At 44.3% G+C, this 23,226-nt stretch overlaps 1 protein-coding gene across 2 annotated transcripts in view; it reads right to left on the reverse strand.

Annotated features, from left to right (window-relative positions):
- VEGFD (vascular endothelial growth factor D) overlaps positions 1-23,226 on the reverse strand; it is a 34,122-nt gene that overhangs the window by 8,075 nt on the left and 2,821 nt on the right. For both annotated transcript variants that reach the window (XM_011236925.3, XM_002928957.4), the window contains exons 2-4: positions 8,430-8,640; positions 4,100-4,290; positions 1,094-1,242 (exon numbers count right to left, since the gene is read on the reverse strand). In XM_011236925.3, coding sequence (XP_011235227.1) covers positions 1,094-1,242; positions 4,100-4,290; positions 8,430-8,640 — 551 coding nt within the window. The remainder of the gene's footprint in view (positions 1-1,093; positions 1,243-4,099; positions 4,291-8,429; positions 8,641-23,226) is intronic.

Consider the following 23,226-nt stretch of genomic DNA (forward strand, 5'->3'; position numbering starts at 1 on the left):
GCTAGTTCCTTTTTTTTTTTTTTTTTTTTTTTTTTTAAAGATTTTATTTATTCGACAGAGATACAGACAGCCAGGGAGAGAGGGAACACAAGCAGGGGGAGCGGGAGAGGAAGAAGCAGGCTCACAGCAGAGGAGCCTGATGTGGGGCTCGATCCCACAACGCCGGAATCACGCCCTGAGCCAAAGGCAGACGCTCAACCGCTGTGCCACCCAGGCGCCCCNAATTTAAAATAAGACTTTTCCATTTGGTACTCTTAAGAGGAAAGTCAGAAAAGTCATCAGCCGCTCTCAGCGACTTTGGGGACCTCCCCCCCTCCATTTTGGGACTTACAAGGATAAACAGCCAAAAATGAGTTTCACGTAATGCTTATTCTGGAATAGGGACATGTGCCAAAGTTGAGGCTGGAGTAGACTTATACAACTGCACTGGACTATGCATATTAAGAACAAAGGTTTCGGGGCATCTGGGTGGTTCAGTTGGTTAAGCGTCTGACTCTTGTTTTAGGCTCAGGTCATGACCTCAGGGTCGTGAGATCAAGCCCTCCGTGGGGCTCTATGCTCAGCTTGGAGTCTGCTTGAATTTCTCTCCCAAGCCCTCTGCTCCTCCCCTGCCCCGTGCTTGCTCTCTCTTTAAAATAAATAAATAAATAAATAAATCCTAAAAAAAAAAAANCCCAAAAAAAAAAAAAAAAAAAAGAACAACAAAGGTGTCTAGGGGCACCTGGGTGGCTCAGCTGGTTAAGTGTCTGACTCGTGATTTCAGCTCAGGTCATGATCTCAGGTGGTGAGATCGAGCCCCACGTCAGGTTCTGCACTGGGCATGGAGCCTGCTTAAGATTCTCTCTCACCCTCTCCCTCTGCCCCTCCCACCCCACCACCCCCTGATCACATGTGCGCACGCTCTCTAAGAAATAAAAAATAAAAATAATTTTTAAAATGAACAAAGGTATCTGTAAGTAGATGGGTAAGTTCATAACCACTGAGTTTTTGGTCCTACTTCAATGTACATCTAACACGTAATTAATGAAGTGTTCTCCACATACAACTTCAGCAAAGGCAAGAACAAGCATAACGGAATACAAGAAGCGCTTACTGATCTTCTTCTGGGGTCTGGATGGATCTTCTGATAATGGAGTATGGATGGCGGGGAGCAGTGGGCAAGCACTTACAACCTGTATGGTTGGCAACTTTAACAGGCACTAATTCTGGTACTGAAGTCAAAGGCACTGATATCTCAAAGAGCTAGAAGAGAAAAAGAACCATAACACATATATATATTTTTAGATAATAATTTCTATAGTCTGCATTGTCCTTTATGGTAGTGACTTTAGCAAAGCTGTCCATTAACAATAGAGCTCATAAGGATAAGGGCTGACGTGATGGAAAGGATGTTGGGCTGAGAGTCAGGAGACCAGAGACTTATGCAACCTTGCGTAGTATTTAAGCTTGACCAAATCTTTTAACTTTTTGGTGTCACTGGTACCCCTGTGAAAGGCATGGTTGGTCCCTGCTCCTGTTTTAAAACTGAGTATAAATTGTACAGACTAAATGAAATTACAGGGACGAGAGACACAGGGAACAGACCTGCACTTAACCTGTAGCTTGGAGTCAAGCCCAACTGAGCCCACTCGAAACTGACTCTTGAATACCTGGGTAAGAATAAGTCATTGTTGTTTGAAACCACAGAGTTTTAGGGTGTGTATGATTACGTCACACATTACATTACACAGTAATAGCTGACTGATACAAGATCATCGTAACGATAGGTAACATGAATATCATTCTTTCGATGTTTCTACATGCCAGGTGTTGTTTTATATTAATTCACTTACCCCTTATAACAACATTATAGGGCGGGTTTTTTCTTTATCCACCCCCAACTCTATACAGGTGAAGAAACAGATGTACAGAGAGGTTACATAACTTGCCTAAGGCCACATAACTATTTATTGGAAGAATGGGGATTTGAATTCAGGCGGCCTGCTCTAAAGCCAGAGGTGATACTCTTAAGAATATGCCTTAGTACTTTTTGGAACAAAATGTCTGTGGCCAGAAGAAGCGAGGTGGGATCTTGCCAAGTAGAATTCAGAGAAATGTCAATTACTTTGTTTTTAGAGTGGTTCTATGGTATATGGATAAATTTGAACTTGATTTTAGTGTTCTGTTCATTCAATCCCCATTCCATATAGTCCTTACTACACAGAGTATTCATTTATTCGCTTTGTTTCAAAGACGTATTTCGTCAAATAGTCCATAACTTTTCGGTGAGAGGTAGTTTTTTTAAAGCTACTATTAAAATGGTCAAGTGTGCATATTTGGAAAGAAAAACTGCTGTAGACTTACACTTAAGTACATTCTTTAAAACTAATTATTTGTTGAGTACAACAATCAAAATAAAGTACTCAACTATTATTAAGTGGAAACGATCCATTAAAGTTGTGTTTATTCTGACCTTTTGATATGTAATGGACCCTCTATGAGTCTGAGTAAGAGAATGTTTTTAGAGTGTTTACTTTGCATAAACTTCATATTCTTGCGAAATTTTTCAGCTGTGCTTTAGGGAATAACATGGCCATGAACCAAAGCCTCTTACATTATGCAAGCTTTGTTTCTACTGACAGTTGTTGCTTAGCCATACTTATGTCATTCCCCCCCCCATTGTCAAATAGTAAGAGGTCAGAATTTTTACAAGTTCCAAGATTCTCTAAAAGAATTTAGAAAAAGAAACTCAACAGTTTGTGGGATATTTTAGGAGGTAGTGGGAATAAAATTAAGGATAAGTTAACCTATTATCAAATCAGCATTCCATTCTTTCCATCCAGTTAAGATAATTCTCCTCTAAAAAAGGGGGGGGGTGCCTTGGTGGCTCAGTTGGTTAAGTATCTGACTCTTGATTTCGGCTCAGGTCATGATCTCAGGGTTGCGAGACCAAGCCCTGCGTTGGGCTCTGCACTGGGTGTGGAGCCTGCTTAAGATTCTCTCTCTCCTTCTCCCTGTGCCCCTCCCCTTACTCATGCCCTCTCTTAAAAAACATTTTTTTAAAGATAATTTCCTACCATGGACATATTCGTTGCATATGTAATTTCATTATACTACCGCTGTTCACAGAGAACAGATTACATAGGTAAATGTGACAATCGAATGAATACATCAACATGCATGAGGAATTTGCAACACAGAACCCAAAGGAATGTAGTTGGACTTACAGCCTTTTACTATGTTTTCCTAAGTTTGTTATGACTGCTCTTCAATGCAACATTTGTGACATTTGACAACAATATGGTAGTGATAGAAAGAAATACTTATCTACTGGGCAAAAGAGATTTTATAAGATGGAGAGGGAAGAATTGTTTCTTTCATGGGGACTACAAACTAACTTTCAAAGATCTTTTGTGCTAGGTGTGCTCCGTCTGTCCATCCAGAGATGCGCCCTCCCTCCTTCCTTCCCCGCTGGGCTCTGGGTCTCAAGACGTTGACCTCCATGTCTGCATCCATTGGTCCTCTTGCCTCCTCCACCCTCTGCCCGCAATTCCTTGCCACCACTCCTCCAACCACTCTGGCAGGCCTCTTCTTCCCTTTCTCTCTGGGTTTCTGAAACTGCTCGAGCCCCTAGCCTCTTCAGCCCAAGGTGGGAACAGCTCGGCTTTTGCTAGCGCTGGGCACTTCACCAGCCTTTCCTCCTTCCTGAAGCCCTGCCCACACCCCGTCCAACTCTTCTCAGTCACTCCACTTGAACAACACAGGACCCAACGAATACCCAAGACAGTGCAGATGCCTTCATTCCTTTTATCATCTGTTCTAGTTACCTCCCCTAAGGCTTTCTCATTCTTGACATTATAGCATCAGAGAGACAGGAGCTCGTAAGAGTTCAGGCCCTGGAGTCCCACAGACCGGGATTTGAGTCCCAGCTCTGCCACAGGTGAGCTCCCTGAGCTCAGTTTCCTCATCTATGGAGGAGGACAGTAGGATACCCTGGGAGCTTGTTTCGGGGAGTAAATGAGATCATGCCCACAGGGCATTGAGCACCGGTGTTCGGCCACAAGCCTCGCTGTGGCTGTCAGCGCACCTGTCCTCGGGGCTTCGGCGGATGCCCTCGTACCTGTTTGGAAACGTAGGAGGTGCTCGTGTTCATACAGACGAGGCTCTCTTCGTTGCAGCAGCCGCCACACCGGAACACGTTCACGCAGGGCGGCTTGAAGAACGTGTCGGTGCTCCTGCCCAGCTCGCTGGCCACCTCCACGCACGTCTCTCTGGGGCCGCACTGAGTGCGCTGCCATTCCTCGTCTATAACTGCAGAAAGGAAGCTCATTGGGGCCGGCACACGCCGGGGTTACGCAGCACGCGGTCAGGTTCACAGGGGCAGGGCCGGTCATCTCACGAGATGGGCCGTTTGGGGTCAGCCCTCTAACGAAAGATTGCTTTCAGAAAAATTACAGCCACCATCTGTGCTCCGTCCCATGCGTACGATACCTTCTCTGGTGAAGATATGCCGTCTCCGGTATACAACTACGTGGGGTACCCCTGGAGAAGCTGGCTAATAAGGAGGTGAGCGGGGGCACGTAAAGAAATACCGCGTAAATGTCATTTAGTAAAAGCAATTTCAGGACACAGCTGGAGAGCATTTCTTCTATTTCAAGTCGGGGTGGGGAGGTCTTTGCACCATCAAGAAATACATTTCTGTTTGTCGCTTAAGTGACTACGGTAGGACTCAACGCGGGCAAATTACATGAATGGAAATTTAAGTGGAACTAATGTTTCCTCGAGCGAGGGTTTTTTCACATGTGAATGCCCAATACTGATGTTTAAGTAAAATAATGAAATAGTCCAGTTCATTTTGATGGCAGGAGCAATATTCTAGCCGTTCTAGCTAATTGGAGGGAAACAAGAAAAAGAGACAAGCCTCTGGGAATAAAAAGATTACCTGCTTTCTTGTAAAACAGTACTTGCTTTTCTCTCACAGTTTATTTTTAAATTTTTTTTTAAGATTTTTTATTTATTTATGTGACGGAGAGACAGCCAGCGAGAGAGGGAGCACAAGCAGGGGGAGTGGGAGAGGAAGAAGCAGGCTCACAGCAGAGGAGCCCGATGTGGGGCTCGATCCCGGAACGCCGGGATCACGCCCTGAGCTGAAGGCAGTCGCTTTAACGACTGCGCTACCCAGGCGCCCCTCTCACAGTTTATTTTTAAAAATTAGATCCTGACACTTTGATACTCAAAGCTGTAGAGGCTTTCTACAGATGTTTTTGGGAAATGATTCAATTTTATGATAAGGACAATTGTAAAGATTTTCTTTTAGCTTGTCATGCAACTGTAGAGCTCATTAAATGTTGGAGGTGGTGGTGATCCAGCGGTAGGAAGCTTCTAAACTGACTCCCAGTGATGCCCACCTCCTGGTGTTCACACCCTTGTACAATCCCTTCCTCTGTGTGGGTTGGGCCGAGTGACTTGATTCTTACGAAGAGAATACAGAAAAAGTGATGGGATGTCACTACCACGGTAAGGTTAAAAAAGACTGACTTCTGTCTTGCTAGCAGTCTCTCCTCTTGCCGGCACTCTCTTTCTCTTGCCTTCTCAATTTGTAGGCTTTGATAAAGCAAGCCATCAAGCTGGAAAGGTCCACATGGCAAGGAACTGAGAGCGGACTCTGGCCAACAGCCTGTGAGGAACTGGGGCTCTCAGTTCAACAGCCTGTGAGGAACTGAGTCCTGCCAACAACCTCTGAGTCAACTGGGAAGCACACCGTGCCCTGATTAAACCGTGAGAAGCCGCCTGCAGTCCAAGATGACGCCTTGACTGCAGCCTCTGGAGAGATCCTGAAGGAGAGACACCTGGCTAGGCCATGTCTGTATTTCTAACCCACAGAAACTGTGAGGTAAACAAATGTTGTTTCAAGCAGCTAAGTTTGAGGGTAGTGCGTTATACGGCAATAGGTAAACTCTTCTTCATTTTTACCCATCTTCAAGTTTGTACTGGTCTCTCCCCACATTATTCTGAGTTCCCACAGATGTGAACATGTTTCCACTGGAAGGGACAAAGAGAACTTCTGCTTGAAGTATACAGATATGATATTATTGGAGATCTGACCCTAGTTTCTACATTATTCCCTTAAAACACCTTTTCATATCTTTATTCCTCTCCCTCACATCTTAATATTCGTCAGAAGTTGCTCCTTCGGTCACTAAAAACACAAAAGACAAGATTTTGGCCACCTGAAAAGCAACGCATACACTACACAATTTGCCTTAACTTTGTTTTTTCATCATAAAATCTAACCCAAGAGATCCTTTTAAATTTCCGATTATGAAACCGGGAATGTACTGTATGGTGACTAACATAATAAAAAAATCATTTGAAAAAATAAAATAAATTTCCAATTACGAATATCTATATAAAGAGCCTAAAGGTTGTAACCATGAGAAACAAATTACCCAATTAGGTATTAATATGAGTATTATTTAATTCACTGTTATTAATCATGAATCCTGGGGAAAACAAGTAGTCAACTTATGAAAACATCCTTTGTTTAAAATTCTACTTAAATGTTGCTTTCCATTTGCTTTTTTGTAAAACTAAGTTTTGAAAGTCGAAGTGGTCAGATTTTAATCAAAATTGTGTGGAATTATGACTAATGCCATTGCTTAAAAGCTTCATAACTCTACTATTCTTTCCTACTGCCCAGCAGGACTGCTTTGCCTCAGGGAATCACCCCAAATCCATGAGGGAGAGTGGATAACAAATTACAATTGGTGTAACACATCGATTTGATTATTTACTGCTTCTAACTTAGTAAATCACTTCAGATGATCCCCCATGTAATAAGAGACATTTTAGAGTTGGCAAAATTCCATATTTTTATGTTTTTTAAAAAATATTTTTGGGTGCCTGGGTGGCTCAGTTGGTGAAGCGTCTGTTTTCAGCTCGAGGTCACGATCCTGGGGTCCTGGGATCAAGCCCCGCATTGGCGTTCCCTGCCCAGCAGGAAGTCTGCTTCTCCCTCTCCCTCTGCCCCTCTCCCCACTCGTGTTCTCTCACTCTCTTTCTCTCTGTCAAATAAATAAAATCTTTAAAAAAATTTTTAAATATTTTTTTAAGGTTTCCTCCTGAGAGAATGTCAATGTCACTGACTTTTTTTTTTTTTAATCGCCTAGTCTTGGTTGTATGGTAAATGTTTGTCTCTCTCCATTCTCACAGAGTATCTCCAGGCTTACCTCAGACTTTGAGACAGGGAATCTGGTTAAGGCTTTGGATCTCCAGGTGAGGTCTGACCCCTTTGTTTCCATGAAGTCCGTGCTAATTCACGACACGGAAACAACCAGAGCTTCAAACCTCCGAATAAAGTGGGTTCTAGGCCACAGTGCCAACTATCTGAACTCACTTAGACATAGTTATACGCATGAGCACAAAGAATCCTCTTTACACTCCTTCCTGCCCGCTGTGCTGCCGAGAAGATTCATCCCGACTACGCACAGCCTTCCCCACAGCTGACAACAGGGGCCTGTGCAACATCGTCATCTTTTTACAAATGGAAAAAAGATAATTCTAGAAAAAAGAAAAAAACTAATTTTGGCTTAGTGGTCAATTTGCCTTATGTGATAGATACACTCCGTTACTAGATAATCATAGGTTAATCAAGCCTCAAATGCTAGACCAACAGAGCCACAGTGGCTTCTTGTGTCGTGTTTCTATGTCATCCCAAAAGATGCCTCATGAGAGGCCACACAGCTGTGCTTGGCAAGTGTCATTCATTATGGCACAGTACCTATACGATAATGGTTTTCTTATAAAGAATCTCCATCCCTTACTAGGGAACAAGCCTCCCCCTTATTTCAAATTAGGTTATTTCCTATCTGGAGTTTGGGTTCTTTCGTCTAGAGGATCTCCCACTTCCATCACCTAGTAATCTCAGTACGCAATATTACAACTCAGCTTCCAACTTCTACTTTTCATTTTCACTACAAAAAGAAAATCACAGAATTTTGAAGAACTAAAAAAAGCTATGCCTGATTTATTGGTTTTTATTCATGTGGGTATGGCAGTAGAATGCTCCTTGCTGATGAACACCTTGGTTCTCTTATGTTTTTAAGTAAGCCCAATGATTTTTTTTCTACTAAGAATGGTCTTTCTGGGTTTGTTTTTTGTTCGCATCTCTGAGTTCAATATATTTCTGAATTCTGAAGGGTTCTTTTGTGTGGGTTTTAGATCTCAAAATCATATTGAATATATTTCTCTATAGAGTAAACACAGGAAACCGAGGATTCTCTGCTAACACCGAGGCTATGAAATCAAAGACACCCTCTTCTCCTGTCCTACCGAAACCTTTGGAAGAAGCTGGTGCATGTGTTGGTATCTGATAAAGAGCAAGAATTGGCTTGCGTGCATGCGCACACATACACACCCACACGCGCACGCACGTGCGCACACACACCTACCTTTTAGGGTTTCAATGTCATAGAAAGTTGCCGCAAACCTGGTGGCCCGATGGGATGTGGAGCGAGAGTCTGTGCTGGTCAGACTTTTGAGCTTCAGCCGGCATCTCCACAGCTTCCAGTCCTCGAAGTGCGTGATTCGCAACAGTTCCTCCAAACCAGAAGCTGCCCTAATCTGCTGTTCAGACCGTTCTAATGTTGACCTTGATGCCCGCTTGATACAAAAAAAAACCAAAACAAAAACTGGTTTCAAAGCCAGTTACTGAAGTTTGAGTTTGTCTTGATAACCCTCATTGCTGACACTTAAAGATTGAAATAGAGTTGAAAAGAAATTAGAGACATTATTCAAATGTACACCAGTACCTAGGAAAAATACTAGTTAGTATTTGTGATTCAACATTCTGCTCATTTATGATTGAATCAAAGAAATTATTCCCCTTGGGCTCTCAGGACATTTATTTTTATTTATTTTTTTTTAAGATTTTATTTATTTATTCGACAGAGATAGAGACAGCCAGCGAGAGAGGGAACACAAGCAGGGGGAGTGGGAGAGGAAGAAGCAGGCTCATAGCAGAAGAGCCTGATGTGGGGCTCGATCCCATAACGCCGGGATCACGCCCTGAGCCGAAGGCAGACGCTTAACCGCTGTGCCACCCAGGCGCCCCTCTCAGGACATTTAAAAACAATATCGTAGTGGGTTGAATGATGTACTTCNCATAACGCCGGGATCACGCCCTGAGCCGAAGGCAGACGCTTAACCGCTGTGCCACCCAGGTGCCCCTCTCAGGACATTTAAAAACAATATCGTAGTGGGTTGAATGATGTACTTCAAAATGATATGTCCATGTACTAACCCCCAGAACCTGGGAATGTGACTTTATTTGGGCAAAGGATCTTGCAGATGTAATGAAGTTCATGATCACGAGATGAGACCATCTTGGATTACCCAGCTGGACCCTAAATACACAGACAAAGTGTCCTCATAAGAGACAGAGAGGGGAAGACCTGGGCACAGAGGAAGTGTTGTGAAGATGGAGGCAGAAGTTAAAGGAATGCAGCCACAAGCCAGGAATGGCCTGGAACCCCCAGAAGCTGGATGAGCCAAAATGGTCCAAGAATCCAAGGAAGGATTCTCTCCAAGAGTCTTTGGAAGGAGCACAGCCCTGCCAACACCTTGATTTCGCTATTCTGGATTCCGGAACAGTGAGAGAATACATTTCTATTGTTTTAAGCCACCCACTTTGTGGTAATTTGATACAGCAGCCACAGGAATCGACTACAAATTTCAAAATCACACGATTTTTGTGACAGGAGCCAATGACAATGGCTTTCATCCCTGTGATCTGAGAAAGTGACCCACAAAGTCCAGGGGACCCCACCTGCGGTCACACAAGACAGCAAGGTTTTAAGACCCTGAGCTTTTTTTGAAAAACCTGTTTACTATTTCAAAGACATCTTTTTTTTTTCAATAAAATACACTTCTAAAAAGTATGTTGAAAATTTGCTTTCCACAGAGGTGCACGAACTGTATTGGCTGATGACAATGCATGGATTTGTGGGCCTCCGCCAATACAGTATTCTCAGTATGGTAGCTGAATTGCTTAAAATTAGGGGCTTGGTTATATAAACAATGATACACACATACGATGAAATACTATGTAGTCATCAAAACCAGTATAGATGTATACTGGGACAGGATGAATCGAGCTCCTCCATGATAGAGCTGGAACATGCTGGAGAAACCATACAGTGGTCTGTCCGTTGTTAGGGACCCAGATTTTCTCCTGCCGTGACGGTGGTTAGTGGGTCTTTGTTTTCCTGGGCAGCTGGGATATGCGGGCTGAGGGACTTCTAGAGCTGGGTGAGGTGGGAGCCGGGGGGCCAGGGCAGCTGCAGGGTGGTACTGAGGAGGCTGGACAGAGAGGGGGAGGCCAGCTGCCTGCTGCAGGGGGAGGAACAGCGGGGAAAGAGGTGAGCAAATGGGGCCTTTAGGAAGCTTTATGCTGAGTGGTGTGATGTACGCCCTCCCTCACAGCCCCTCAGAAACTTTAGTTAAAATCTGCCTCATTCATCAGTGTTTTAGGAGTAGGATTTTTTGTTTTTAGATACGATGATGGGTACTGAGTGTTGTCCAAAAGTGGATGCCCAGAAGAGCAAGTGTGGTCCAAGTCACATATGGTTCAGTTACGATGTCTTTTTATGTGTGTATAACGTACATGATGTATGTATGCATATGTGAACAACCATTTGTAATCATATATGTAAAATTAAATATATATACAAAATATCTGGAGGGATATACATGAAAACATAAAAAATGGTTCCTACTTTCGATCAGGGGCTGTCAAACTACAGCCTGCTGGCCTAATTCAGCCTGCCGCCTGCCTGTTGTATGAATAAAGTTTTACTGGCAGACACCAAGCACATTCATTTACATATTGTCTATAATGGCAGCGTTGAGAAATTGCAACACAGACCTTCACAGCAGTTTGAATCTTGAGGCCATTTCAAATTTCAATTCTTTATCTTTTCAGGTTTTATGTTTTTCATTATTCCATCTATTACATTGTCTCAATTCTACTTTGGAAATACTTACCAGACACATATCAGAGCCTTTTAATGATCTTACATGTCTCTCAAATGTGCTTTCATATTTATCTGTTTTGTTCTCCCTTCATCTCTCTTCAAAGTGTTAAATTAATTGGTTCATCTTCCCAATCACCAATTCTCCAACTGTGTGAGCCTAGAGTTTATTTTGGTAAGTTTTTAATTTCAATCACCATATTTCTAATTTCAAATATTTCCACTTCATTCTCCTTCCTTTTTGTTTCATTTCTGTATGTTTGTCCTGTCATTTTATCATAAGATAAAATTCCTTTCTTTATCTCTTTGAGGGTCCCAAATACACTTATTTCTTCAAATTCTTTTTCAACTTAATATATATGACTTCTATCCTGATGACAAACTTTATTGGCTGTCTTTCTTAGTAATAATTACCTGGATGTGCTCTGGAATTTTGTTTAGTAGTTTCGCCTTCATTGGGAGGTTTGTCTTTCTTTCTCTCTATTCTTTCTTCATTGAGAAGTTCTGTGGTTGCACCCCCCTGACTCCCAGGGCCCTGAATCCAGAATCTTGTTGAGTATTTACGACTCGGGGATCAGCTTAGTTCAAGTCCTGGTTGCTGGGAAGTATCTGCTTCCTCCCTTGCCCCTAGTTAAGCAGGATCACAGAAGACGCAGCTCCGGGCAGCAGTGAGCGAGAACTCTTCCTTTGGCTTCCGGGGAGCTGATGGCGCGCACTGGCGGAGCGCACTGCCCACTGAGGTTGAATTCCCGGGGGCCTCTACCTTCCAGACCCACAGTGCACAGTTCTGTGGCTTCAGCTTCATGGTTTTTGAAAGGTTATTTGCATTGAGATATAATGGACATACAACTTGGTATAAGTTTAACGTGTACAATGTGTTGATCTTTTCAGCTTCATGGTTTTGGTACCACTTCTGCCGATGTTTGCCATCTGCAGATGTTTACCATCATTTGATCAATTTTCTAAAAATATTTTATTTATTTACTTGAGAGACACAGAGATAGTGACAGAGATAGCGAGAGAAAGCACGAGCGGGGAGGAGAGGGAGAAGCAGGCTCCCCCGCGGAGCAGGGAGCCCGACGCAGGGCTCAATCCCAGGACCCCGGGATCATGACCTGAGCCAAAGGCAGATGTTTCATCAACTGAGCCCCCCCAGGTGCCCCTTGATCAATTTTATATTTTATGGCTATGGACTATAAAAGATCTCAAAACATGAATTGAGAAGGTCACCTTGCTTGGAAGTTCAGATATGAACGTGTGTGTGTGTTTAATAAAAGCAAGGGAGGCTTGAACATGTTTCTAAGCCAAGGGAAAGTGCCAACAGAAAGGAAGACACCAAACACATATGCAGGAGAGATCAAGCAGCCGGGTTGGTTTGACCTAAGCTCCAGAGATAAATGCATGAATGGATGAGAGGATCACCTTCTGAAATAGGAGGCTTGCAGACAATGAATGGCATGGGTTTGTAGACAGCAAGGCCTCTGGAGACCTGATTTCTCACTTCTCTGTGAAGTTCAAATCAAGGCGATTTTCGGGGAGCGTGGGGAGGAGGAAGCTTGAAGAGCAAAGACAGGGTTTGTGGAACAGGCATCAAGTTTAAGCAGCAGGCCACAGCTTCTTCATCTAGGAAATCTGGGGATAAACTGCATAGTTGCCCACGTCTCAAGCAACTCGGAAATGCAATGATTCTCCATTAAAGGCTCATTTGTCAATAGCCTCTCTTTTCCCGATTATTCATTGCCTCTTCTGGTTGGACAGTATTACTATTTCATATTCAATGTCATCTTTGAAATAAAATTGTTACAGCATTGCTTCCACATGAAAATAATGAAACCGATCAAATAGCTTTTTAAATGTTTTAAAAATCAGGCTATATCGAAAGGATTTTCATTTATTGAGGCAAATTTCATTCAATGCCATCCATAAATACACAGCAATGTATGTACCCATAGCTCTGACAGGCCTCAATTCAATCTCAGAGATGTTTTTAAATATCCAACTGAGAACTCAGGAGAAAAATATCAAATCTGTGGACTGCACGAAAGGCGCCGGATGGCTCATATGACTTGCCTCATCATAAAAAAAGCAGTGTTTACTCAACGACTCAGAGTTATTTAAGCATGCATTAAGCCTCATAATTTAAAACCTACTTTGAAATAGCTGAGAAATTGCAGACGGTCATTTTACTATTTATTACAAGTGGGAGTACTAACCACACAACAGCAGCCGAAAACTGACAACTAATTCAGTGGGGGATGCGGCTACGAAGTGTCAAGAACAACAACAACAAGTCAATAGACTTTCTGCACTGGTTGATTTTTGTGTAATTCACTTGATGTTATCTGCCTGGGGAAGACAAAAATTAAAATTGCCAAGTGTAAAATAGAGTCCCGAATATATATTTAAACCGTTGATTTCAACGGTTTTAACTATCAAACATTTGCCAAATAAGTTGCTCATGATTTCTTCCTCCTTTCTAGTGCAAGTCCTAGTCAAAACTAAAGTAATTAGAAAGCACTCAGCGAGAGGAAGGAAGTGAAGCGGGCTTCCCCGCTCTCTGCTTTTTGTGTGCCATAATTAATCCGATACTGTTAGCCATTTCACTCCTAAATAACAAATTATTCTCTCATGTCCTGGCTACCACAGCCCGCTTCTAAAACGTGAGGCTTAAAGTCTATGTAACAAGATTTTACCCTTATTTCAATGTATACTATTGTCTGCGGTGCAAGAGGAAGGGTAGCCATTTCTCCTTTCGGTAATTGCTAAGTTCACATGGCACTCTCGCGAGGAAGCAGGAGCTGCTCCACAGCTTGGGCTGAGTCAGCGATCTGGGCCAAGTGTGACTAAAATGGCAGGCAAGATGTTTGGAAAGCTATGGTGGCTGGGTTTGTAGGAGGGATTTGGAAGTGTCCGTGTTGTGGGGAAATCAAAGGCCTCCGGTACGCCTACTAGTTTAAATTCTAAATTTCCGTCCCCTCTCCTCCTCAAAAATATCTAGTCAAGTAACACATTCGAAGAGTAAACAAAGGCATGATTTGGGGATATCAAGAAGCCACACTGAGGGGCTCCTGGGTGGCTCAGTCGTTAAGCATCTGCCTTTGGCTCAGGGTGTGATCCCGGTGTTCTGGGATCGAGCCCCACATCGGGATCCTCTGCTGGGAGCCTGCTTCTTCCTCTCCCACTCCCTCTGCTTGTGGTCCCTCTCTCGCTGGCTGTCTCTCTCTGTCAAATAAATAAATAGAATATTAAAAAAAAAGGAAGAAGAAGAAGGATTCCTAGTAGCAGGGGACTGGATGGCCCAAGAAAAGCTTTTCATGGTGCTTTGAGGAAAGTAGTCAGCGGCCCCACTCCGACATTCCTTGCCGGAGGTCTGAGAGCTGGGAGCCGGGATCTGAGGCCTGCCTTGTACTCCAAGCCACGTTTCTGCCGCGTAGACACCCACATTTATACTCCTCATTTATGTTTTCTTTCAAATACTTTGTGGACTGCCTTGTGAGAGGATTGTAATTTACACTCCCCTGCTGAATTCACTACCTATTATTTTTATTTCTGTTTTGAGAAATGGGTTGTTTTGAGTCCTTGGAAATTTGAGAAGCAATTTATTCTGTCATTTAGCCTGGTCTCAAGAAAGGCAGCTGTTCTAGATACGGGAAAAGACCAGCTTTGCAAAATTCCTCTCTGAACCTCTTGAGAGCGGCGAGTCTAAGCCTGGGATTTCAAGCCTCTTAAAAACTGTTGGTGTGATTTGTCAACCACGTTGCCAATATCTTCAGGAAGTTTGGTAATAAGGAGGTGGAGTGACTAGGAAAATCCAGAAGCTTCGGGGTGAGCTATGGAGGAAACACATTTCATACGACTTTCCCTAGATTTGCTTAGGGATTTACAAGTGTTGCCTGGGGACGCAGTTCTATTACTCGCCCCTGGAGGTCAGGGACATCGCAGCAGACAGCAAGTTCCCTTTGCAGCAGGTTTGGGAAGATGGATCAGTTTGCAACACAAATAACTCTGCGGTGTCTCCGCCTCTTAGTAACTTCTGTTCTGCGGCAAGAGCACGTGGGATTTCAGTTCTAAGGAAACATTTAAAGCTTAGCCCAAACCATCGAATTTTTCCTGGTTTGGGGTCCAGGTGGCACAATCATGCTCCCCGCTGTCCTCCACCAACACTCTTCCCCCTGCCCCTTGAGTCCCTGGGCCATGCGACCCTGGCAAGTCCAGATGAAGTTTTCTGCCTCTGCCTCCCCGTGGCTCCCAGGTGAAGATAACATTCCCCAAAAGGAAGCTTTGCCTGCTCTCCATAAACCACGGCTAACTGGAGAGGGGAATGCATGGGTTGGGGTTGTTCAAGACTGGGTTTTAATGGGACAGCACTCTGGGAAACGTGTTGGCGGTTTCTGACAGGGTTCAGCACACTCACCGTATGACCCAGCAGTCACACTCCTGGGAATTTACCCTTGATAAAGGAAGACTTACGTTCACCCCAAACCCTTTACACTAATGTTTACAATAGCGCTCTTCAGAATACTCCCCAAACTGGAAACAACCCATATGTCATTCAGTGGGTGAGTGGTTAAGCTAACGGCTCCATCCATCCTGTGAAATACCACTCAGCAGGAAAGCAGAACAATCTGGGCGCGCCGCTGCTCCGCGGGCTCTGCAGAGCAATGGCTGCGCAGGAGGCCGATCTCAAGAGGTCACAGCCTGTAGGACTCCATTTACGACATTCTCCAGAAACCCAAATGACAGTGCTGAAGGGCAGATCAGAGGCTGCCAGAGCTCGGGGAGAGAGTGTGACTAGGAAAGGAAGAGCATAAACGAATGTTTCCCTATCCTGATGACTGTGCTGCTAACACAAATCTCTATGGTGTGTTAAAATTCATGGAACTGCCCGCCAAAAGTTAATGACTTTAAAAAATAAAGTAAGCAGGGGCACCTCGGTGGCTCAGTCGTTAAGCGTCTGCCTTCGGCTCAGGGCGTGATCCCGGGGTCCTGGGATCGAGCCCCACATCGGGCTCCATGCTCCGCACTGGGAGCCTGCTGCTTCCTCTCCCACTCCCCCTGCTTGTGTTCCCTCTCTCACTAGCTGTCAAATAAATAAATAAAATCTTTAAAAAAAAATAAAGTAAGCAGGCTTTGAATCAAGGCACTGCTCCTTTTTAGCTCTGTGACTGAGGGTCAATTATCCAACTTCCTTAAGGCTTGGTTTCCTTTCGTCGTTTTATGGCTGGCGATGCTCCCAGGGCCCACCTCAGCGAGCTGATGGGGAGATCACACGAGGTCCGGCGGGGGAAAGGGGCAGGCACAGAGTAGGCGTTTAGTAAAGTTAATGCCCTTTCTTTCCTTTCTCGGTGGGGGTGGGGGGGTGGTGGGCATCTGGTCCTGCGCCGCAGTTCAGAGGTCTGGATTTTCTGGCCCCTGGTCTCCCTCAGTAACCGGAGGTGAGTCTGACAAGAGCAAGATGGCGCCACTTCAATCACAGTAAATAAAAATTGAAAAGAGCAAAACTTCTCCAGGGTAAATCAAGGACAAGCTTTTTTGCCTTCTTTTTTTAACATTTCTTGGAAGTGTTTTCAGATGAAAGGCCAATTTCAAAGTAATCTGCTCTGGCTTTACATCTATCTCTATAGACGGATGAAGAAACAAACATCCCACTTCTAAAACCTTTGTTTTCTGTTATTAGGGTCTGGCCTTCCCCAGATCAGACGGTACCTGATGGAATAGGCCGCACCAACTGAGGGCGGGGGCGGGGGTAAGATGCAGGCTCACTAGTAATTGCTGCTGGGTCTGCTCGGAGGGAGCCGAGGGCCTGGTCCTGCTTCCGGGAAATCCAGGAACCTGGCCAGCTGGGGGCCTCATGCTCCCGGAGGCTCTTTGACTTACGTAGTTCTGCACTGCAATGCATATATACGAGAAACCTAGGGTGTTTGTTTAAACTTGACTAAGGAAAGGAATCGCAAACTCAGGGAAACTGTGTATGCGTGCGCTCACACGCGTGAATGCATTTGTGTCTGTGCATAGCCATCTGGGTATTTTAGGGAAATACTGGGGGAATAAGATGCCTAGGACCTCCACATCCTCCAGTTTGATGAACAGTGTGGGTGGTTTTCTCCCCAGGCAAATGGGAGGTTTGGGGAGAAGTCTGTGTCCCCCTTTACATTTTTTTAAGACTAAATATTAAAAAAAATTAAGTTCAATTTAGTTAACATCTCCCTTTATATGTTTTATTTTTATTTTTTTAGTAGGCTCCATGCTGTAGAGCTCAATGTGGGGCTTGAACTCATGACCCTGAGATCAAGACCTGAGCTGAAATCAAGAGTCGGACACTCAACAGACTGAGCCACCCGGGTACCACCCCCCCTTACATGCTTTAAATTCATGCTCTACTCAAATGCCTCTGCCCCCATCCGATGTATCTGTGCTTAGGAAGTGTGGGACAGATGAGTGCAGGATGGACTTGAGTGTCAAGACTCAAAAGAGTTCTCTGAATAACCCCAAGAGCGTATATTCCTGAGGTCTGTTACAGTTTATCACTGATCTCAAAGATCAAGGGCCCAATGGGTAAAGAAACAACTCAAAGCCTTCATGGTAATTAGGTTATTGTTAAAAACAACTTCACAGCTGCCCCCCCAAAGGGAGGAGTATCTTTCTAAGCCCTATTGATGTTGGGCCATGTGACCTGCTTTGACCAGTGGGACATTACAAGATAAGACGCAGAGTATTGAAATGTATGCCTGAGTGTAGCTTCTACATTTCTGCCATCACAAGCACCTGCCCCTGCTAGCTCACCCATCTAAGGAGCATGAGAGACATGTGGGGCAGACCCACACTCAACCGATGGCTTGAGCCTTGATCCTGACTCCCAGCTGACCCACAGCTACACAAGTGAGAATAGATTTTTGAAGCCACTGAAGTTTGACTGGTTTGTTACACAGCGCTATTGTGGCAACAGTTAACTGCTACAGCCCTATTTCAGCTTAAGTGTAACATAATCCATTGGACGCGCAGAGGCTCTTTATATAAAACCTCATGCCTTTTTGGCAAGGGACCCCACTATACTGCTGGCAGTCAGCCCAGTGTGCCCTTTTCCTGTCTTCCAAAGATGCAGTGGTCCCATGTCAACATCCATGGCTTTCCTTCTCTTCTTTGCCGCTATCCTCTGCACCGTCAAAGATGTCCAACGATCCCTAGTCTTGTTGTGAGGGTGTAGTTATGAACCAAGCACACCACTGCAAAGTCTGCTTTTACGTTTTCACCCTACTCTTCATTTTGAGGAATCTGAATTTAGGATGAATTCAGGGCATTCACGCAGTCAAAATTACACTCTTCCTAACTCTCTCCAGAATGGAACCGTAGGCAGCAACAAAATATTTGCCACAGCAATATTCTGCAAATGTCATCATCTTTCTCCAAAAACAATTTTATTTTATTTTATTTTATTTTTTTAAATATTTTATTTATTTACTTGACAGAGATAGAGACAGTCAGTGAGAGAGGGAACACAAGCAGCAGGAGTGGGAGAGGAAGAAGCAGGCTCGTAGCAGAGGAGCCTGACGTGGGGCTCGATCCCACAATGCCGGGATCACGCCCTGAGCCGAAGGCAGACGCTTAACCGCTATGCCACCCAGGCGCCCCCAAAAACAATTTTAGCCAAACCTAGATTTCAGAAAAGCAATCCTTTCCTCAAACATGGACTCCGGGAAACAAACTGAGGGCTTCAGAGGGGAGGGGGGTGGGGGATTGGGATAGGCTGGTGATGGGTAGTAAGGAGGGCACATATTGCATGGTGCACTGGGTGTTATACGCAAATGATGAATCATGGAACATACATCAAAGACTAAGGATGTGCTGTATGGTCACTAACATAACATATTAATTTAAAAAAAAGAAAACAAATGAAAACAAAAAAAACATGTGAGTGGTATAATTATTTAGGTAACAATGAACAACCACCAAAAAAAGACTCATAAAAATTTACATTATTACCTAAAGTTCCAGGCCTTAAAATTATCCTTCCCACAGGCTAAACTGAACTCCTCAGTTGTTGGTAAGACATAAAAATAACTAAGACATCTTTATTTCATAAAAATATCATTTCCACTCATGCGCTTGGCACAGGGTAGACATTCCGCAAATACTTGCTGAACTGAATGTACAGCTGTTCTTTTTCCAGGGAGAAGGAGCCTACAGCAGAAATAAACTTGAGTGTCTTCCTTCAGCAACCCTACCCCAGTCTCTAACCATGGTTGTTTCCCATCGCAAAGATATGTTCAAAAACATTTAGAAGCAATCAGAGTTGTGTTAAGTCATTAATACAGTTCACCAAATATTTCCAGCTTTCTATCTTCTGAGCACATGGAAGGACTGCACTTCCTGGCCCCTTGTGGTTAGATGGAGCAATGGGTCAAGGGGCTGTGACCAGAAGTGACGCGTGTCGCTTCCAGGCCAGAGTGTTTAATGGCCAAGGCCAGACTCTCCGGGGCTCTCCTGCCCTCTGTCACAGCGATTAGTGACATTCGAGATGTGGATGCTCAGCCAGCTTCGTCCTGAACTGGAACTGACCCTGAACTAACCCGGATGGTCCTCCGGTATGAGCGACAAACCTACCTGGTTCGGAGTCGCCACGATCTGGGGGTGCTTGTTGGTGCAGCATATCCTGGCCTAGGCTGACTGATAAAGTATCAAACCCGAGTACTTTGCCGTAATCTACCACACCCCCACAAATCACAAATCCCCAGATGAAAACATAGACAGCACTTCTCAGGGATCTCAAAGATGAAGGAAATCTTCAAGGTGTCCGTGTTTTATCCAGATCTGCCGTGTGGCCCAATGCTGTTCTGCCCGTCTCTCTTTCTGTGGCCACTAGCCCAGAATATGTGTGAAGGGGACTTCCTTCTGTTACTGGCTCCTAGGAGTGAACACCTTACAGGAGGGCTTGTGGCTAAAAGGACACTGCAGCATTCTTTGATACCACCATTGGAACCCTCTCTGATCCCCAGGGGAAAACGGTATGGGGTGAATCTACTGCCTTCTCAAAAATGCTTCTGGATGTAAACAATTGAGATCAGACAAGCCATGGTGAGAACAGATGTTGGAGATTATTTAATGCAGCAGTTTATAAGCTGGGTATCTCAAAATCCCAGAGGCCTTGTCCATCAGTCAGGCCACACACACTTTTTTTAGTATCCACTCTCTTATGGGCTTTGGACTAGGTGACTGAGACGCCGAAAGCAAGCAATGCAGAGTCCCCGTGCTCAGGGCACCCTGCAGGTGGCACGCAGGACAACCTGCAGGAGTCCCTGAGCAGCTGCCACTGGGGCAAAGGAACTCCGCCTGGGGCTGGAGCAGCGAGGCGTGCCCAATGCCAAGGACCATAAGCAACTTCTTAAAACAAAAACCAAAGAACAAAGGAGGAGAGAAAAAAAAAGAGAAAAGTTCTTGTTCTTAAAAAGCTTTCCTTCTAGTGGAGGATGACAAAGCACTAAACTTAAACACAAATTAAAAATGTCAGGTACCGATACATACAATGCAGAGGATAAAATCACGTAATGATATAGATCAGGGTTGGCAGACTATGACCCACGGGCCAAATCCAGCCTATAGCCTATTTTACTGTGGCCCGAGAGCTAAGAATTATTTTTTACAATTTTAAATGGTTGAAACAAATGAAGAGGAGATGAGGATTAATTCACAATGCATGAAAATGATATGCAAATCAAATTTCAGTATCCATAAAGATTTACCGGAACACAGCCAAACCCCATATGATCTGCCCTGGCTACTTCCCCAACCTCGACAACTGTGGCTCTGGCCCCCCTCCCTAGTCCAGCTCCACTGGCCCCCTGGCTATGACCCAAACACCCAAGCCACCTCCCCGCCCTCCCCCTGCCCAGTGCGCAATGGCTGCCTCAGCCCCCCTCACTTCCTTCAGGGCTCCGTGAAATCAAATCCAAGAAGTCTCCACCACCCATCGCTCTGTGTCTCCTCCTCCTGCTTGATTTTCTCCACGGGACTACCCCTGACAGGTTATAGATTTGCTACTGCCTGCCTCTCCCCGCCGCACGCGGAACTAAGTTCCAGGAGAGCTGAAACACTGTCATCTTTCCTGTTGCATTTTCAGCACTGAGACCAGTGCCCACACATAGTATGTGCCCAAGAACTGAGTGAATGAACTGTCGAACACAGTTAAGTTCTAACGAGAGGCAACGGAGATCCTTTACCAACTGGGATGTTCCGATCAAAGCTTTCACGATGCAGGGAGGCGTCAGTGTGTCTTTGCTTTATAATGTCCTAGTACCTTAGTAGAGATTATAAGAACTAGTGGCAAGAAAGAAAAAAGTGGACTTCGCATGGAAGCCACCTCAGAAGAAAGGTCTCCTCTCCTCACATCTCAGTCACATTCCCAATTATGTATAGTTTTCCACCCTCTCTGCTAATCTCAAGTGGTAGGAAAGAGTTACATTTAGAAATGTGCTCAGAAACAAGGTTACTGTCATGTGAGTCCCTATTTCTCTAAGACTTCCAGCCAGTTGTGGTAGTGATAAATGTGCCTGGAAGTTCCAGATCTTACTACGTCAGATTCTACATGGAAGCATTCATGTGTCCAAATACTATATTTTTGTCTCATAAACTATCCTTTATAAGCTGCTCCCAAGAGGGGTTCCATAACGGAACAGGATACAAGATACAGGGGGTTCTATTATATCCTGAATACCAATAATATGCTATGGTGACACAAAAGCTTCAACCAACTTAAAAGTGACCGACTAGGGTAGAACAGATCTGTGTATAGAAGCATGTAATTCAACACATTTAGCTATGGGGTCATAAATGAAGAAGAAGTTAATAGAAAACATTTCAAATGTCTTTTGTGCCAAGGACTGTGCCTGACAGAAAAGTGAACAAGAACTCATCGGGCCATGTGACTAGCAACAGTCAATGGACTTCCCCGTGCATGACTTAGGAGGTGAAAAAAGGGAGGGGGACGGAAGGTCTGCTTCCTGGAGTGAAACATGCAAGGTGCACTCAGTTCTTGTTATTCGATTCACTCTAAAGACAACGTCAGGAGAAGGCATGTGACACCAAGCTCATGAAGTCTGGTCGGCCACGGGACTTCTCATGAAAGAGGTATCCCACGTTCCAGTGGGTCTTGGTATCACATACAGTTTGAATGACTCCCAACACCCAGCAACAGTCATCCACCAGTGAAGAAAGGGGGGGATAGAAGATAGTGTGGGGGAGAAGGAAACCAATTTTGCCAGAAAAGAATTGGGAAAGCCTACCATAACCTGGAGTTATTCCTTCATCACTCTAGTGATATGTCTGAATCAGTGACTTTGAAAAGATTTATGGAGGCTGGCTTCATAGGAGTGTTCAAGGAGATGCCAGGATTCCTGATGACAAGAACTGCTTATCAAATAAACCAGAAATAGTGCTCGCCAGCCAGTCAGTATGAACGACTGGACAGTGAAGTTGGAGGTATTTATTACCGAATGCCCAGAATGTCTACACTATGGTACTCAGGGCTGTCACATACAGATGTGAGTCTATGTAAAGCTTCCTAGAGTTGGGCAGTGCACATCCTGTGCGATTATATAGGACTACCCCAGCTGTAGAAAAATAGGCAAAACAGACACCAGTAAATCCCACATCTAGATGGTTAATCTGATTATATTAGTGAGCCAAGAACAGGCACTGGGTTAACCTTATTTCTAGAAGAAAATGTGTTCTGCTTAGATTGAGAAACTTAGCAGCTAAACAGTATATAAGGATTTGAGATTTTCAAACAGAATTATCTCAGTTCACAAAGTCCACGCACTGCTGACCCCAAACAGCTCTCCTAAATACAAGTGGCAAGACGAATGAAATTAGGATGCCTCACACTCAAGTGGCATTAGATGCAGTCGTCTGGGGTAGCTGTTTGCATGGTTGTTGCAGAAAAAATATGCACCGACTCGTATAATTAGGATAGAGGCAATGCTAGTCTAAGCTGAAGACAAGGACAATGTTCAAGGACAGAAAGTGAGGACTGTAGGGAAAGGGCAACTAGGGAACGGAACTGGCACTGCCCCCCATTTAGGAACAGAGGGGCCTGGAAGACAGAAGGGTGCAGAGAAAAACACGCTCACAGACCTACTACTGAGAAGGACCCGGAAAATGTCTCATAATAAATGGAATATTTCTATCTCCAAACGCAACACAATAAATTCATATCCCGGTGTTT

Source organism: Ailuropoda melanoleuca, chromosome X, assembly GCF_002007445.2.
Source record: "Ailuropoda melanoleuca isolate Jingjing chromosome X, ASM200744v2, whole genome shotgun sequence".
Taxonomy (NCBI): Eukaryota; Metazoa; Chordata; class Mammalia; order Carnivora; family Ursidae; genus Ailuropoda; species Ailuropoda melanoleuca.